The 18,523-nt window shown below is 36.9% G+C and overlaps 5 protein-coding genes across 5 annotated transcripts; 3 read left to right on the top strand and 2 right to left on the bottom strand.

Moving 5' to 3' along the window:
* Positions 1–1,124: 1,124 nt before the first annotated feature.
* Positions 1,125–5,690, top strand: CBG02666 (the record flags this gene model as incomplete). Its single annotated transcript, XM_002630889.1, is given in 13 exon segments — positions 1,125–1,209; positions 1,265–1,365; positions 1,496–1,570; positions 1,622–1,764; positions 1,898–2,279; positions 2,325–2,838; positions 3,113–3,207; positions 3,209–3,269; positions 3,653–3,880; positions 3,927–4,184; positions 4,337–4,413; positions 5,521–5,544; positions 5,547–5,690. Coding segments are annotated over 13 exon segments (2,187 nt in total), but the record flags the coding sequence as incomplete, so codon positions are not given.
* A 72-nt stretch (positions 5,691–5,762) lies between these two features.
* Positions 5,763–6,455, top strand: CBG02665 (the record flags this gene model as incomplete). Its single annotated transcript, XM_002630888.1, has 4 exons — positions 5,763–5,933; positions 5,986–6,062; positions 6,113–6,188; positions 6,237–6,455. Coding segments are annotated over 4 exons (543 nt in total), but the record flags the coding sequence as incomplete, so codon positions are not given.
* Positions 6,456–6,734: 279 nt separating this feature from the next.
* Positions 6,735–9,503, bottom strand: Cbr-nhr-22 (the record flags this gene model as incomplete). The annotated part of the gene is made up of 8 exons (XM_002630887.1): positions 6,735–6,833; positions 6,881–7,148; positions 7,194–7,325; positions 7,376–7,572; positions 7,622–8,019; positions 8,071–8,202; positions 8,290–8,452; positions 9,159–9,503. The coding sequence occupies 8 exons, from the start codon at positions 9,501–9,503 to the stop codon at positions 6,735–6,737; spliced, it is 1,734 nt and encodes a 577-aa protein (XP_002630933.1).
* Positions 9,504–11,148: 1,645 nt separating this feature from the next.
* Cbr-atg-16.2 lies at positions 11,149–12,940 on the bottom strand (the record flags this gene model as incomplete). Its single annotated transcript, XM_045242483.1, has 4 exons — positions 11,149–11,239; positions 11,287–11,609; positions 11,654–12,517; positions 12,560–12,940. 4 exons carry the CDS (start codon positions 12,938–12,940, stop codon positions 11,149–11,151), a joined length of 1,659 nt encoding a protein of 552 aa, XP_045092241.1.
* A 3,484-nt stretch (positions 12,941–16,424) lies between these two features.
* CBG02662 lies at positions 16,425–18,208 on the top strand (the record flags this gene model as incomplete). The annotated part of the gene is made up of 5 exons (XM_045242484.1): positions 16,425–16,538; positions 16,594–16,867; positions 16,913–17,129; positions 17,181–17,299; positions 17,892–18,208. The coding sequence occupies 5 exons, from the start codon at positions 16,425–16,427 to the stop codon at positions 18,206–18,208; spliced, it is 1,041 nt and encodes a 346-aa protein (XP_045092242.1).
* Positions 18,209–18,523: the final 315 nt, after the last annotated feature.

Consider the following 18,523-nt stretch of genomic DNA (forward strand, 5'->3'; position numbering starts at 1 on the left):
AGTTCGACAGTGCGCAGTTCGACGTAGAACAGTTGGATTCTGTCCTTGTTCTGTTTTGATACTTGTTCGAGAAAGACACTGTTCTGATTTGAATTAGTTCGACTTTAGGTCTGTTCGATTTTGAAAACGTTCGAATTCGCTGTACCCCCGCACACAGGGCAGCTGACAGTTTTTTAATTCCGACAATAGATAGATCAAAAGCCATAACAATTCCAAACCAGTTGTCACAAGAATTATGAGTTTTCTGAATCTTGAAAATTTGAAAATCTCGAGAATCTTAGATTCGACGTAGGTAAACTGATGGCAAAAAGTAAAACCCCCCCCCAGATATGAAATTGTCGACGTTTGTTCTCATTATTGCTCAACCCCTTGCCGCTGAACTATTTCGTATGGCAAAACTCTGTTAGGAACCTTCCACGGATTATCAAGTTCAAGTTGGCTCCATTCAAAAAGTCTAACTGTCTCCAATTTTAAATTTCCCCACATACTCTCAAATTACATCACTCCCATAATATATAACCTTGAGATATAAAAAAGTGGCTCTTATTTATATAAAACAATACACAAAAGTGCATCCATTGGGACTCTCTAATTTACGCACCTTCGATATCCGTCTATTGTTTCTTCATTTTCCGCTCCGCTTCCACATTCCCATGGATGCTCTCTCCCCCTTTCTAACCGGTAATCTTCGAATATTTCTCACCTCTTCAAATCCTTTTGCAGTTACCCAATTCTCATGTCCTCCTTCTCATAACACTCATCTTGACCTGCTACCCAGTTTCTCTCTGAACGGGCGTTCCCGAAAAGTTCGAGTCAATTATACGGTATGTACAAGTAAAGACTCTTTTTGAGGCATGAAGACACGAACCAATTAAATGGTGTGTGAATGCCCCAGAATCCCTTCTTTTTCCCGAATATGTCGTCTTCCTTCTTCGACACGCCTCGCTTCCTTTCTTATTCTTCATTTCAATGGGGTTTTGACCTTGTCGGGAGCATCCCCATATCCCGCCTCTTTTGCTGTATTGTTTGTGTCGCCAATTTGCATGTCTTCATCGCACTTTCTCGAGAGAAACATCTTCTTGTTCTATCTCTCTTAACCTGCATATAAACATTCCAGAATAATAATGACATCAACGAATTTCCTATTGCTCATGCTTGCTCTCATCAACAGTGCTCAATCCATAGTAGAGTTTGATAATCATATTCTAGGTAAGACTAGGTCTCAACACTTTCGGATTTCTAAATCTAAAAATTCAAATTCCAGAAGAACCAGAAGTATCATGTCAGAGTGGATTTATGGCACTGAAAGTGAACACAGAAAAGAGTCCACCGTCTCATGTATTCGTCAAAGGTCATTTCCGAAAGGTACGGTATTTTGTATGTATCTGACTGGAGCGTGGTTTTCTTTCTCTTGTCAAAACGCGTAATTACAAAATGTCCTTTGCGACACACACACACAACATTATGTCGAAATGAGACGTTTTTTTGGTTACAGGAAGGCTGCTCGTTTTCAAATACCGCCAATGCCACATTCGATTTCTCCAAATGCGATGTTATGAGGCAAAGAGAGGTATGATTGATGAGAATTCTGATAAACCTTATTAATGGGTTTAAATTCCAGGCTAACCCGAAAGGAATGGCTTACACTGCTACCGTAGTCGTTCAATTCCATCCTCTCTTCACCACAAAAGTCGATAGAGCCTACAAACTTCGCTGTTTCTACAAGGAAGCCGAGAAATCCGTTGGGGCTGAGGTTTCCGTCAGGTACGATTTTTATGATTTTTATGATTTCCCCTCGATCATAAAATGGTTAACGGGGGCTTTGATTCGAGTAATCCTGAGTAGTCTCAAGGGCATAGAAATCATAATAAATGGAATAATAAAATTATGATTTCAGTGATCCGACACCAATTCAATTGGAAGATGAATCTCCTCAACCAACATGCTCATACACAATTCACAAAGAGTCCCCAAACGGTCCGATCGCAAAATTTGCCCAGCTAGGAGACGTTCTGTATCATGTATGGGAATGTGATTCTGAGACTTATCAGATGGAAGTTTACAATTGTGACGTCATCGGAGGAGAAGAATACAGTAAGAAAGTTATTGGAGAGAATGGATGTTCAGAGGATATCTACATTATGCCAAATCTCATTTATAACGAAAACCGAACCAAGGCTTTTGTGAACTCCAATGCTTTCAATTTTCCCGATCAAAACAATGTCAGAATCAGTTGCAAAATCAGTGTATGTGCTACATTGAGTGGAACTTGCCATCAGGTATAATATCGGAAGTTTTCATTTTCAGTGTTTCCGAAATTTCAGCCAAAATGTGATGCTTCTGCTTCCTCAATCGATGAAATCTCTCCAATTGGAAGAGAACTCGCTAGAGACGAACTTATTACAACACCAATGCCAACGTCTTCGGAGCTTCCATCAAGCACTTCTGCACCATCCACCACCACGACGTCAGCCTCTACGACGACATCAGCTCCTACCACTACCACCACTACCGTGACGACAACAACCGAACTACCAACGACAACGATGACTCAAGTACTTGATCCAACAACTACAGTAACCCTTCCAACTGACTTCCCAACTCCTGATTCCATCTTCCGATTACTAAAGGCTTCAAGAAAGAATTCAAGCGTGTTGGAAGATGAGGAAGGATCTGGAGTTGAGATTGTGAATGCCACTGCACCACGTGCTGAAGCTCAACATATGACGTCTTCTGAAGAGCCAAGAACAACGAAACGGGAAATCAAGAGAAGAGATGCAATGGACGTTGATGTCTCTTCTGACATCACTATTCTGGATAGCGCTTTTGGTAAGTCAAGTTCCACCATTTCGAAATTCTAACTTTTAATTTTAGCTTCCGATCTTCCATCACCACAAGAGCAACAATCCTCGCCAGTTCATGAAGAAGCTCCAATGAAAGCCGTTTGTCTTCCATATACAGTTCTGTGGCTTCTTCTCGGGATCATTCTCTTCGCCGTGTCGATCACATTTGGAGCTCTTTGCTATACAGCCAGAAAGAGTCCACGGTTTCAAGTGTTACCATAAATCAAAGCCTATTTTTTAGTTTCTGTTCTAATTGTTTAATTTCTCAGAAGACCTTTCCGTTGCGTGTACATTTCCTCTCAACCCCCCTTTAAAATGCTTTATTTTCATTCAATTTTTTTACATATTTTTCTTTTCAAAACATGGGTTCTTCTTCTTTTTCGTATTTCATTACGTTTCCAGCACAGAATTCTCGAATATTTCAAAGTTTTAATTGTAATTTTCGAATCACCCATTTTTCTTATTCTGTCCCAACTTTCTTTCTCGATTTGTGATTTTTCTTCAATTTTCCTAATTTCTTTTACCTCCGTGCCAGTTTCAGTTTTGTGTCTTAACTGGAAAATAAAAGTACTACTACAGTAATCCCACAGTGACCCATTATTTTAAAACAGTTGACAAAAAAGTATTCATAAAAAGATGAACGTGAGTTCGTCGGCAATGTTTCTCCACATCAAAATCCAACTTTCCAAGCCACGTAAAATTAAAAAAGGCGGGAAACTTTTTTCTGGAATATCAAAAGTTGTTATAAATGCTGACCGCAATCGTTTCTGTTTTGTGCATTTTGTGAGTACTTCCTAGGCTCTGAAAAGTTTCATTGAAATTTAGAACCTTATCCTCTGAATCCACAAATCAATGTATCATCAACCAACCAGGAAAAGAGCAATGTGTTTCTGACATTTGCTTCTCTCATTTTCACCAAACTTCAGAAGGAGATGTCGAGAAATTCGATTGTGAGGAAGAATCTTCCAAGCTGAACAAGTCTTCTTGTTCACAACTTCTCAGACACCACTCAACGTCTTCGATTTGTCTGGGAGAAGGTGAACTTCCGAATTCCTGAACCTTCTGGTAATTCTAGAACTTTAGGAAACGAGACTCATTGCTGCTGTTTTTCCTCCAACCCTGCTGAAATCTGTGCTTCAGAAAAAAGGAATACCGCAGAGTTGACACAATTATGGACGGTCCAGCAAATCTGGTTTTTGATATTTGGGCATATAGGAATGAGTGGAATCGTTTTGGTTCTCGTTTTGTTTTATAAGAAAACCGTTGATTGTTGGCCAATGGATAATATTGTGATACCGGAAGGAAGCAGAATGACTTCGATTCTATTGGCAAAATCGATATGTCTACTTTTGTCTCTTTTTACAATTTACTTCCCATTTCGGAAGAATTGTATGAACCATCCAAAAGGGATTTACACAACTCCGAGATACTTCTTGTACCAGGTAGCTTGCTTGAATAAGTCTTCCCGAGACCTATTTTTCAGATATTCGAAGCAGGACTTGGTCCATCTCTCTATTTCTCCTTCCCGCTTACATTTTTCTTACTTGATTTCGGACTATTCATCCACGTTGTGAGTGTTGACTTACAAGGGAAGTGTTTTCAAAAAAGCGTTGAGAATTTCTTGAAAATTTGAACAAGTATGCTATATGACCTCCTAAACATGGTGTCATTTTTTGTTTTTCCACCCCGGCCTCCAGAAGCTGAAAATTTGCGTCTGAAATTTTTACTGTGTTTTGACCCCCTTCGCTTTGATGCGCCTCCCCCCGTTCTTATACAGGTTCGGGAACAGAGGGAAAGCAGCGGAAGTGGTGTAGTTGGGAAGAGGGACGGAGGTATCTGACTAGGGTTAGGTTCAATCCCCCTGTCCTGAATATTTTTGTTTTTTATCTGGTCCCTCTGGAAGTCTCAAAATTTTTAATAGTTATTTATTTGAAAAAATTTTTCATTTATTTCAATTTTTATATTTTTATAAAAAAATAATACTTTTTGACATAATTCGAAAAAATTTCTGGAAGCAACACTAGAAAGTCTTCCCTAGGCGTAGTGTTAGTCAATAATATACCCTAAACAGGTTTATTTTGCGGTTGGAAAAAATAAATAAATGAGTAATTATGTAAATCTATGTTTTTACAAGTTTTGAGTGCTTCTAGAGATTTATCAAAGAATTACGACCCATTGAAGTTTGAACAGAAATCGCTTTTTTTGTGATTTCTAGAGGAATATGGGCTACGAAATCTTGCAAAAAGACTCATTTTATCGTTTCTCTACGTTCAGGCTTCATTTTAGCACATTTTAAAATTTTGCGAAAATTTGAAAAAATTCCAAAGGAGGTACCACATAGCGACATTTTTTTCAAAAACAAAATTTTTTTGAAAAATGAGGAAACTTTCTCAGATTATAGAACAACATAAAAAGTACGATTAACATTCGAAAAATCCCGAAAAGCTGTTATTAATCCCTTCAAAAATTTACTCTAAAAGTGAGAAATTAGCACTGAAATCACTTTCAGTGCTCATAACTTTTTTCACAGGGCCGGGGTTGAAAAACTGATTTCAGTTCTGTAATCAGCGTGTCTAAAAGTACCAATGACAAAAGTTTGAGAAAATTCTCAATGCTTTTCTGAAAACACTTCCCTTGTTAGTTTTTGAGTTGCATATTTTTTCAATACGAATTTCAGAAATCTGTGAAATTCATCAACAATCAGGAGCACTGGCACTATCGGTTTTCAAATTAGTCACAGTTCCTGTCTTTGTTTATGAATGTTTCCTATCAACTGTTGATTTATGGAATAAGGATCACGAGCCGGGATACTGTAGATTCAACGGAGCTATTTGGCAGTTTATGGTTTCTTGCAAGAAAGAGTATTGAAACCATTTCTAACTATTTCAGTTCTCTCACTTCTTCATTCTCGTCTATCATATTCTAATTTGCATTCAAACAGTTCTTTTAAGCAAAATGAGAAGAAACATAGATTTTTCTGAAAGGATTCCAGATGAAACCCCAAGCCACGTGGCAACTGTATCGAATACTCCGACAGGCGAAACAAGAATTGAGAGCGAGTTCAGTGAAATGGTCTATATTCATCCCAGAGTAAGATAACATATATTTAGTATATTTGAAAAACCGAAAATTAAATTTCCAGCCTTTTCATGTACCAAGACTTGGAATGAATGTGTTGAGTGTGAAAAACAATCGGAGTAATGATTGGCTGGCTTTGAGGTTTTGGCATTAGACCTTAAAAAATCAGAAACTCTATTCAAGTTTTGCAGAGCACTACTTTCAACAACTGGATTCTACAAACTTTATCCGTCAAAGTTTTTAATTCCGCCAGGAAAAGAAATTTCGGTTTTGTTTCTTTTTCAATGTTCGAAAATTTTCTTTAATATTTTTCAGATAGAAGTGGAGCAATGTACAAGAGCTGATTCTCCAACTGAGCACCATAACATTCTAATCGAATGGTTTTCTCTTGGTCCTAATCCTCCATCAACGGATCTCCAGAGGCTTTGGAGCAAGCCGTACGCGGTTCCTCAGGCTCAATGGCAGTATTTTGTTCTTCCTGTTTATATTGATGACCTGACAAGTTCCCCTAGTTCCACTTATGTTTCTCCCGTTTCAGAGCAATAAAATCTTTTATTATTATTATTTAAATTTGGAAAATGTATAAAACTGTATGAAGATATAAAAATTGAAAAAAAAAACATCACACGAAAGACCTGACACGAGAATGAATGGGAGGTAAAATGGCAATATAAAGATCAGAAGCAGAAGAAAAAATATATACAATTCTAGGTGATATATTTACGGATCAAAACATAAAACGGGTTCTATTGGGGGAAGTTAGGATCTAGCGGGAACATAAAATCACTGCAACTGATTACTTGAATCATTGTTTTATTTGAAAGAGAGCAGATCATACATAATACTGTCACAGGATACAACGTCGAAGAATGTCATCACAAGATAAGAATTGGTCATTGCTTGGACCAGTTCCTGAAATTTTAAAAGTCTCAGAATTAATAGGTATTTCGAAAACCAACCGTGATGTAGCTCATACTCAGCAGAAGTTGTCCAACTCTAGTCGCTGGATCTTCATCTCCTCTTTCTTCTACAATTCTATGTAGGGCTTGAACAATGACATCCTTTTGACGGGCACAAATAGCTTGACCACCTTCGTCTAGTCGGTATTTACTCATTTGCCAGATGGTGAGAGCTTTGAGGAGCACATATTCTTCGAATGAAACTTCTAATCGTGCAAATGGAAGAGCCAAATCAAAGTATTGTTTTAGTTTTAGTGGCATCAAAGTTCTGAAGTTCAATAATTTTTCGAATATTTTCATTCAAATGCCTTACTTGTATTTTTCATGTTCTGCAGTTGTTTTGAACTCTTTGTCAGATCCTGGCTCATCTCCTCGCATCGGAATAGGATTCATCTGAATAAAGTCTCCATTGAACAGAATCAATTGCTTGTTGTCGATACCAACTCTGAAAAGTATTATTTGATATTCAGTTTTCATTCCAATCTGAATATATACCGATAACTGTAATAGGCAGAAGCTAACATCGAGTCAACAGCACATGCCATCCGATAGACAACGTTTTTATCGTCCTTAACAAGAGATTGGAACTCGGGAAACTGATTCACATAATCCAGAATCATAACGAAATCATGTTTCACAAATCCACAGAATGTTTTATAGTCGAATGGTTTCAGCTGATGAGGTTCGTATGGCTGAAAATTGGTGTTAAGAATACTTTCATGTACTAGAAAATTAGCTTACACATTCACAAGTTGTATCAAAAACATCTCGGATCTGCGTATCAGTATACATTATTTTCCTCCGATCATTCAACGATGCTTCTGTTCTCACATAGTGATTCACTAATTCAAATGTCTTGTCATCAAGCTCAACGATACGGAAATATTGAATCGGTTGTTCGACTCCTGCGTGACTTGTGCTTGCTTGTTGTGGATCGAAAGGCGGAGAATGAGAGATGCAACGTTGAGATGTTGTCAGTACTGTAGCAGGTGTCAGAAGGATTGATGGAGTTGGTGGAAGTGGTGGTTGAGGTGGAGGAGAAGGTGTTACAGTCATATCTATTGGTTGGGAGGAAACTGAAATATCCGGAGAATGATATGATTCGGGCACGTCACTAATTTCCATTTTCGGACTTGAATCTGCAAATGTATTTGATGGGTTTCTAACAGAATTTATCATTGACTACCAACCAATAACATTTGTGTATGAGTTCACATAATCGTCATAGGTACTTTCTGAATTTCCATTCTCATTTTTCGTAACCACTAATCCTTTTGATCGTCGTTTCGCTACTTTTGCCTCTTCTTTCTTCGCTTGCACCACTGCAAAACAACGAAATTAACGTTTTCTGTACCTCGATCCCAATTGATCATGTGACAAATCGGCCTTGTATCTCAATGATCACTCACATTCTCTGCGCATTCCAGCTTCCAAACATTTGATGAAACGACAGTGTCGACAGAGCATCCGAAGTTCATAGTGAATTTTACACGGAGTTGCGTCATCTCCCGACCCAATGCATTCGTATGTCATTGACATTGCAACACTTCGACGGAAGAACGCAGCACATGCCTGGAATAAAATGAGTATTGAACTGTCAATATTCAGTCTTATTGAAAAGAAAATATGTTAATAGTACATCGATCACTAAACCCACTTTCCGGAGGTCTTAAGTTTGTGTGACGTGCCCTTGTACTTTTCATTTTTCGCAGCTCGTTAATCGTACAACACACCATACAAAAGTTTAATGCACAACAATCCCTTATCAGTTTCGTTTGTTTATACTTGTCCATCGTTGATCACACAAAAGTTTAGGCAAAATGGTGCAATAGATGAGGAACGAAAGCTGTGGTTTCCGCTGGCGTGTTAAATCATTCGATGAAGATCTCCTTTTTTTTCATCATAGATACAAATAAGACTACACGGAATAGAGGAGACAGACACCGGTCACAAATAAACATAGAAGAAGAATATGTTCTATTGTTGGAACTATGTGTTTGTTGGAACTATGGTGGTCAGTGTTTTGTAGAGTTACACTATAAACGACTACAAAAACAAAAATGGAAGTTTTTTGACAACTGGAAGAAGGTGTTCTCTATTTGAATGCATTTTCCCAGCTGTTGATAACTTAAAAATAACATAGGATAGTTTAAACAACAGCCGATTATTTGTGTCATGTACTGTTCTGGCATCTGCACACTTTTCGTTTAGAATACTTTAGTACAGACTTCAGTACAGACTGTGTTCTTTTTTGTACAATAATCAAAAATTGACTCACCTTACAAGAACGACCTCCAAAGTGCAAAGTGTTAGCAGTCGGAGAAGCGCACACGTGGCAACATGGGCTGCTTGATTGAGGTGACGGCATCACATTAATAGGTTTAGGAGAAAATACGGCTTCAAGAACTGGTTGAGGTTTTGGTGATGTGGAGTTGTCCTTCCACAGGCAGAAATTTATATCGAAAGTAGGTTCGAAAAAGTCGTCGTGTGGGGAAGACGAATCTTCGAAGGTTGGCTCGGCGTTCAATGACACCGACTCCGGAGACGGAACGTCTTCAAATGTACTATTGAAATAATCATTTTGTGGATAAAAGTATTCGTTTAGAAGGAGGTCCGTCGACATGTTTGGCAGAGAGTAGGGAAATAATGATGGAGGACGAATAATGAAGAGAATGAGAAGAGAGAGAGATAGCAGAGATAGAAAGGAGAGAAGAAGAAAAAGGTTACCATTGATAAGATGAAAAGACGGGAAAGGGCTAATTGGGGAAAGGAGAAGAAGAAGATTGCGTTGAACGGGGATAAGTGGAGATACAAAAAGATATCTATATACAAGGTGCGTCAGTCAAGGTTTGAGTATGAATAGAAATGTAAGAGATAAGATACCGTAAACACTCTAATAGAATGTCACCCAAGCCGTCAAGTTAGGTCCCGTACATCTCATTTTCTGTAGAAGACATCGAAAAATGGTCAACTGACAACATTTTTATTATAATGTCAATATTTTTTTTTGTGAGCCACTTTGTAGAGTGTTTATGGTAAGCGGGATTTACCTCAGATAAAATAATATATGATTGGCAGAGAATCATAAATTTGAACAGATGAAACAAAACTACATTCAACAATTCCATATAACAATAAAATGGGATTTGCCCCAAACTAGATCGTTCCAATACCAAGAAAAAGTGATAAATGAAAGCAATCAATGATTCTAAATAATTCAATTTCCCGTTATTTTCAATCAATTCCCTTCTTTCAAAATCGCTGGAATGGAACACCAATTTGAACTAATCGAAAAACGTGATGAGAGAAAATAAAATGGCAAAAAAAAATCAGCACTTGGAATGAGGTTCATGTTTGTGGGGGAAATTATTGGAAGCATGAATGACTTTTTTAGAGCTCAAAATGAAAGTAATGAAGAAGAGTTGGCGGAATTAGAGGTGAAAGTTTTTGTGTGTGAAGAGAGATTGAGAAAAAGACCACCGAGAGTAAATAGTAGAGTAGGAGAACCCAGGAAGTGTCAGAGATTGCGCATCGGGTTGGATAAAAGAGAATTAGAGATAGAAATAGCGAAGAAATGTGAACAATCTGTCTGTGGCATATTCCAGGTGCTAATCTTCTTGATGATTAATCTTAGAAATGCACATTGCTCAATGTTTGGCTGCAGGTGTAAAATAAAAGAAAATTCTGGCACATGGATTGTTCAGAAAACTGGAAGGGATACCAACTATCAAAATGAACGAGTCACTATCAGTATAATAAATGAAACATTTTAACCCCACTGATTTCACTTGGGTTCGTTCTAGTCGAGAAATATCAACAAATTTTGTACTATTCTTCGAAAATCATTCTGTCATTTTATGTCATCGTTTCTAGAGATTCTTATTTTGAATTAAAAACAGAAACTAGAAAGGTCGAAAGCAAAATTATTTTTCGGGAAGTCAATCAGCCAGTGAATCGATAAGGAATGCATGCATGTTCATAAAACGAAACGAAATGTTGATGATAACACCACAGATTGTTGCAAAAACGTTATTCGGAAAGATTTCACCGAGTAGCATTTTGTTGATTGCATAAAAAAATCACATCTTTCATTAAAGCTTAATATTGAAAGAAAATGAAGCAAGGAAAACGGAGGGAAATGACAAATTTCAAAATTAAAAAACAAAACAAGTGAGATGAATTCTGGAAAGAGCTGTAAGTACAAAAAACGATATGAACATGGCTTTTACATATTTTACAATTTTTGCAAACTTTTTACATTTTTAAAATTATCTCCAAAGAGTGCACATCTTCTGACGATCACAAGCAAGAAGTCCTCTTCCAGAAGGGTTCCATGATAATGACATGATTTGGTTAGAGCTGAAAATGATCGATTCTTTACTGAATTCAAAATTGGAAAGTCTTACTCATCACGCGCAGTTCTCACAACTTTTTCAAGCTTGGTACTCTTTGTGTTCCAGATGTAAACGGAAGAACTGGATGATCCAGCCAGAACGAACTCCCCAGTAGATGAGAAGATTGCTCGAGTACTGTCGCAACTGGTCTTGTATTGCTCAGCAGAGTACAAATGGATGATTCCATAGTTTCGAGTATCAATTAGAGACAACGTGTCATCTCTACAGGAAGCAAGAACTTGAAGTCCATCTAGAGATACATCTAGTGAACTGACTTTCTGGCCCAGTTCAACTGCATGAGTTGGTTCAGAAGATCGAGCATCCCAGAAACGAACCTGAAAAGTAAAATTAAGAAAGTAGAAAAAACGAGAAAAATTACTTTTTTGTCGAAATGAGAAGAAATAAAATTGGCTTGAGAAGTTCCACATCCTGTAGCAATATCAAAAATGGTTGACCCAACTAGATAAGATCGAAGACACCGAATGCTGCTAATATCCCATTGCCTGATTGTCCGATCTGCTGATCCAGAAATTACATTGTGTGATTGGAATAATCTGAAAATAAAATTATGAATTATGGCATATGTAAAATTGAAATTAATTTGCCTTGCTGCTGAAACTTTATCAGAATGTCCTGAAAATGTGCTGAGAAGTCTTTGCGAGTCTACATTCCATAATCTGCATGTTTTATCATTGCTAGATGCGAGAATCACATGTCTTTGAGCGTCATAATCCAATCGATTAATCGGTCCGACACATCCAGTCAACGTAGACACTTTTGTTGCATCCGTTTTGTTGGGAGACACTCTCCAAATTCGAACTTTTGAATCACTTCCAGCGGTTGCAAACATGTCATCTGACATCCATTCCACGTCATGCACTTCTCCTTCATGAGCTGTCATTCTAAACTTCACTTCTGAAGGCAAAACATCCGTCATCATGAACTCATCGGCTTCTGGAGTCTCGAAACTGGCCAAAACTCGATCATCATTCAAATTCAAATCAGCTGTGGCTCTTGCAATTTGTTCTCGTATCCGTAATTGAGCTCGTTCTTCTTGAAGTGCTATTTCAGCATTCATATATTCTGCTGATTTTTCTTGTAGCTCCCGGATTTTGTTCAACAACTGGAAGCGTTCGGTGTCCAACTGTGTTTTCTTTTCAGTCAAAAAATTGCAAGTTGCAACTAAAGCCACTCTTTCTGTGTTGATTGCTGTATTCTTTTCTCTTAGATCTGCTAGTTCTTCCTAAATTGAAAAATTTCTTTTTTAGAGAAAAATAAAACATACCTCAAGAGTTTTCATTTTATCCAACATCACACCCACTTCTTTCCTTAGCTTATCCCTCTGAGATGCCACCAAAGAATGTCGTGCTTCACTATCAGCTAGTTTTCGATTTGCATCAATCAGATCCTGATCATTCTTGCTTTTCATTCTGTACACATTCGCCATTTCCTCTTTCATAACTGCCAATCTCTCATCTACAGTTCCATTTTGTACTTCTTGGTTAACAGATACTGATCGGGATCTTTGGGCTTGCTGTAGCTGTTGATCTAACATGCAATAATGACTTAGCATAGTTTTCAAATTCTTCTGTTGGCATTCCTTCTGTTTTAATCGATTGAGAATCTCCAGACGAACTGATGTTAGTTCGTCGGCGTCTTTCGTCATTTTCTAGAAAAAATAATTAAAAATTAATTGAAAGGTTGGTTTTTTTTAGTTTTTTTCAGGCTAAAAAATGTCATAAATCAAAATACTAAAAAAAAATTATGAAAGTTCTGAAAAATTCATCTAAACCAAAATGGTAGAGCAAAATGGAATTACGAAAAAAAGGAAAAAATTAATCAAACAAAATGGAGGTCTATGAAGTTTTTGATCTCCAATTTACGACTAATGAATTTATTTATTGCAAAATTGGATACGGTTTGGTTCATTTTGGATAGGGTTTTGGTTTGGATAGGTTTTGGATAGAGTGCAGAAAAATCTATTAAATGAGAGAAAACTAAATAACTGTCATGTGTAGACGTCTTATTGACTTGGTGTCCCATGTCATCTGTACATTTGTCTCTCAATAGGTTCATCTCAAGAAAAATCAATACATCTTAATAATGAGCGATCAGACAACAAATTTTTCGGCCATGAAACGAACACTGTTCTGGGGTTCAAGGCTATTTAGAAAATGTTTTCATAGTCATCCAAAACAAGAAGAATGATTTAAGAATGAGCAACTGCCTCTAATTCTAGTCTATCTATTTATTAACCAATCAAAAGGGAAGAGTTTTGGGGTGTCTGTGGATAGTCCATTTACGGTTGAAATTTCTAATGGATTCGAATTTTGGACGGTTTTCACATATTTGATTTTATGGATAAAAAATAACCCGAAAACGATGTGCGTCATGTTAGATGCATAGTCTAACACTCTCACGAAACATTGCGTACTCCCCAAAGACATAAAGGCATTTGCGTCTTCTGCGATCCGCTGGCAGGAAATGCGCAAAAGAAGAAGAAGAAGATAGGAGGAGAGACCACTTTGGAAGGGCAGTTAAGAGAATAATCCGGGAGAAATTAAGCTCAATTTGGAGAATTGAATAATTAACTGAAGATGCGAAATATTAAATGTGTCGTTTGCAAAACAATTTCAAGAAAGTATTGGAAAAGAAACATGCTCTGGATTGTGAACGTTCTCGATTTCAAGAATTACAGTATCATTCTGGTACAAAAAAAGAGCTGCGGAAGAGAAAAGAACCACAATAACCTAAAAATTGCTTCTTTTTTTGATTACTACTGCTTCTCGACAATTTTTGTGTGGGATATATCCGAACAGTCAAAAAATAAAATTTTTCAATACCTAAAAAATTGTCGGAAAACAGGCGAAAATCGAGAAAAAAACTTGCTAATTACGGTAATTCGGTCGTGGCTTAATTTTTGTAAACCTGCATACATTTGTGTGTAATATTTTATCTGAGTGATTCAAACAATTTCGAAACACCATTTACAGGAAACACCTAGATAATTACAATAAATGACAAAAAATACATTTGTCGGTCCGTATAACGAGAACTAATAATTTAAAAAATACAGTAATAAGTATTTGGAATATTTGAAAATACATCTTTAAACATTTTATATTATTGTTTTAAAAATTGTTTCTTTTCAGTATTTGTTTTTTCGGTTTTCACTGATTCAGATGAGAAAAAATCCGAAGATATTTTTTTCTTGTTTACGGTTGTTGTCGTTGTGAGATCTTCGGCCACCTGCGTTTCTCTTCCACATCTCCCATTTTTGTGTACCAGAATAATAATAATATTCTGGTCCGGTATACTGTAGCTCTCAATTATTTCTCATTGAGTGTTTTCTCATATTTCTAATATATTTAACACATTTCAGGAACTCGTTTTCCATCTTTTCTTGCAAATATTTACTCAAGTTTCCCATACGAAAATAGGTCCACATTCAAATTTCCAACAAGCTTATTCCAAGAGTTACAGTAATCCTGAGTGGCAAGAGAGTAAATCCCCATGTGCTTCTTCTTCTCGTCTTCTTCATCATCACAAGCTCTCACGTTTAATAAAATTCATATTCTCCTCATCCGCCGACCTCATGGCCAACCTCCTCTTCATTTGATTTTCCACTCAGCAATCCTTCTGCTCTTCAGAATGCTCAGCATGAAAACAGACTCAGTATTTCAGTTTTTCCTTCTTACTTTATGCTTTATGTTTTTACTGTTATAAACATTCTTTCTGTAATTTAAAAAAAACATTCTTTCTGATCATATAGGTGATATAGAAATGCAAGTCCTACAAACTATCGTAGCAGTAGAGTTGAAAGTTGTAGGAACCATTAGAGTTTTCTGACTTTTCCTGCCGTTTTTCTAGAAAATCGTAAGACTCGAAAGCCGGTAATAATTTTATTGTATTACTGTATAATTTGAGGAATCACTGAAATTGAACGATAGTTTGGTTTTTCAGTGAAATCTTAGTTCAGGTCGGCTTTCAGAAAAAAGTCGTAGACGGAAAAACTGTTCCAGAAAGATATTATTTTACAAACTAGACTACAGTACCGGTCAATAATATATACAAAACGTGTTTTCAGTAGATTTTGACCATTTTCCAGAGTCTGGAGCTCAGCTGTCAAAGTTCCGATCACTTTGAAAAGTTTGGAGGTTATAAAACAGATCTATATTGAAAACTTTGAATTCATAATATTTTCGAGAATTTATATATAAGTCCCCAGTCTCCATTCCTTTGACAGACCACTAAAGACAAAGCATTCCCTCGTCCTCGTGAAATTTAGGTTTCGAGACGTCCACAGCTAGCTAGTCATTATAAATCAGCTGTCCCTTCTGTACATTGATAAGGTAGCTTACCAACTTCTCATCTCCGGTAATTAGATCATCCACCCAACTGAACGTGCAAAGAAATTATAGGAGAAACATGATCTTGTCAGCACGGCAATCCATATAATAGCCCTACAAAACAGTGTGTACAAATCAACGCAGTTCTTGAAGTTGCCAAGAGACTTCAATAAGTTCACAATACTTGGTTGACTAACGGACAACACCTTTGACATTTTACGAGTGGCTCGAAACGGATCGGTTTAAACAGGATTCTTTAAGAGGCCCAAGTTCATCAATTGTAGGGACAATAGGAGTTTCTGCTACATCTATTTCTTTCATTTTCTTATGAATACCATTATTTTTTTAAACCAGAAACAAATTAAAATAAAAATGAAATTTTGAGAGTGTAGACGGTACAGCACGAAAACAGGCGGCATTCTCGCGAACGACAAGAAGTATAGGTATGAGGCAAAGTTTATAGAGAAAGTCCGCGAGATACTCTATCTAACAAAAAAAAACACCCGCCATGAAAAATCATCCCACTGAACAGTTATAAATTTTCAAAGTTGAGCATTCAAAATCGAAACAAACTTATGTGCCAATTTAATACCAGGACTTCGAAAAATATCAATCCGTTAAAATTCCTGTAACTTTTTTTTCTGAAAGCTGATCAATATCATTATTACATCTGACAAATCGAAGTGAAAATGTCTCATCCCTGTAGTTGACTCGAAAAATGTCTCCAATCTCTCAGCATTTTATTGTTCCGAGAATCCAAATCCTTCTCCCGATTTGTCCTATTATAGTTCCCATTTCAGAATGTTCAATCGTAAACTCATGGAATGCTCTGACGACGAGTTCGTACGCGGATCACAATGTGACGAAGAAGATGAAGATGAGCAACATCAACAATCTTCTCAAAGGCCTCCATTCGTAAGCTCCGCCCTCTTCTTGCTATTCATCTCTATCTTTTTTTCCATTTTTGTAGTACGAAAACATGCGTACATTTGCTCCATCTCACATGCACATCTCGTGCCACTATGATATACCGTATCCTCCTCATTTGATTCAACCACCAGTTTGTGGAGTCAGTACATTTACCTATGCCAGAGATTTCCAAGGAAACAGTAATCCGCAACAGTTCTTTAATGCTCCTCCACAGCAGCAGGCACAACAACAACAGCCGCAAGGAAATGGTGGAAGTGGAGAAGAGGATTACTGTATTCCAAAAGCAGAGGATAGAGATCACACAGCTAATTACAGTAATCAATTAACTTCAGAAAACTCAATTAAAATTCAAAATTCAGATCAAGTTGCCACAAAACAAGACCGTCCGTTTGTTTTCTTTGCTTCTGATTGTAATTCACCATTGGAAATCGTCGGTGAAGTATACTGTACTGTTCCTGGCCGTACCAGTCTTTTGAGTTCCACAACAAAGTATCAGGTTACGGTAGCTGAAATCCAAAGAAGAATAAGTCCGCCAGAGTGTTTGAATGCTTCGCTTCTTGGAGGAATTTTGAGAAAGTAAGTCAAAGCCGTGACATAAAAATATTATTTGAGTGACTTATTCAACAGAGCAAAGTCAAAGGACGGTGGGAAAACATTGAGAGATTCACTGAAGAAGTTGGGATTGGCTTTACCAGCTGGAAGAAGAAAGCAAGCAAATGTTACTGCATGGACAGCTCTTGTTGAAGGTTCTGGGGGTTTACAACTCTAAAAACTCCAATGTCCAGAAAAACCTGTATTAGAAGGACTCCCTTCAAAATGTGTTGTTTCAATTGTCCAGTGAAAAATATTCCGGAAATTTTATGATTTCGTTCGCAGAAATTTATTGAAAAACCCTTTTTTTGCTAAAAAACTTGCTCAAGTTTTGTGAAATTGATATATTTTCATGATTTTTTACGAGAATTCACTGCATTATGCGATGAAAATTTTTTGAAAAAATTGAGCGGAAAAATAGAATAGCCCCTCTAATTGAAGGGTCCGTGTAATAGAAAGGCCATCTGGGGGCCCCACTGAACATTAGAAAAGCCGGTCCTTCTAATACAGGTTTTACGGTATCCTAATAAAATCTGTAATATACGGGCCCCTATGCTGTCATGTTTGTGTCAATTTTTATTGGCTGCTATGCAAGATATTGATAAAATATTTTTGAAATTATGATAAACAATTAATCAAATAACAACTTTTTTATATCATTGACAGGAACTAAGATTTAACTCGAAATTAAAAGTAAAGTTAGGGGACCGTTCTATTACAGATTTACGATAGTTCAAAATATTTCAGAAGAAGCAATTCACATGGCTAAAGATTTTGCCCTAGTATGCGAGAAAGAATTTCATTCGAGAGAAATCGGAGTCTACTTGACAAAAACATCTCTGGCAATCGATCCTGATGTCGTCAAGAGAAGAGCAGCACTGGAAATGAGCCGAAAAGTAGTCGGTGAATTGGCTGAACTGCTTTCCTGCGATCGGACACCTTTGACCCCATACTTTCCAAGAAATATGCTTCCAATCGATCCTTCCGTTCAACAACATCTTTCCACTTTACTTTGGTACTTTAATATGATTCAAAATTCTTTTCAAAAGGTTTTTTTGAGATGACACATGGATTTGGAAATTTGGCGATGAGTGCAGTTTTGGAATCTGTAAAGTTGATGATCGACGAGAGCATCAAATACATTGACCGCTGCTGCTCTCAAAATGTTTGGAGATGAATTACTTTCTTTTCATTTTTTGCATTCCTATAAACCTCGAAATCTAAATTTTTTCTCCAAATAAAACCACATTTATCACAAAGAACCATTAAGTTGTAATATACAATATACGATGCTTTTCCAATTACTCTGGAAAATATTGGATTTAATATTGGATTTAAAAAAAAAACAGTAGAAAAGGGATAGAGAAAGCATTTTTAAA

Source organism: Caenorhabditis briggsae (genome assembly GCF_000004555.2).
Source record: "Caenorhabditis briggsae complete genome, chrII, whole genome shotgun sequence".
In the NCBI taxonomy this organism is placed as follows: Eukaryota; Metazoa; Nematoda; class Chromadorea; order Rhabditida; family Rhabditidae; genus Caenorhabditis; species Caenorhabditis briggsae.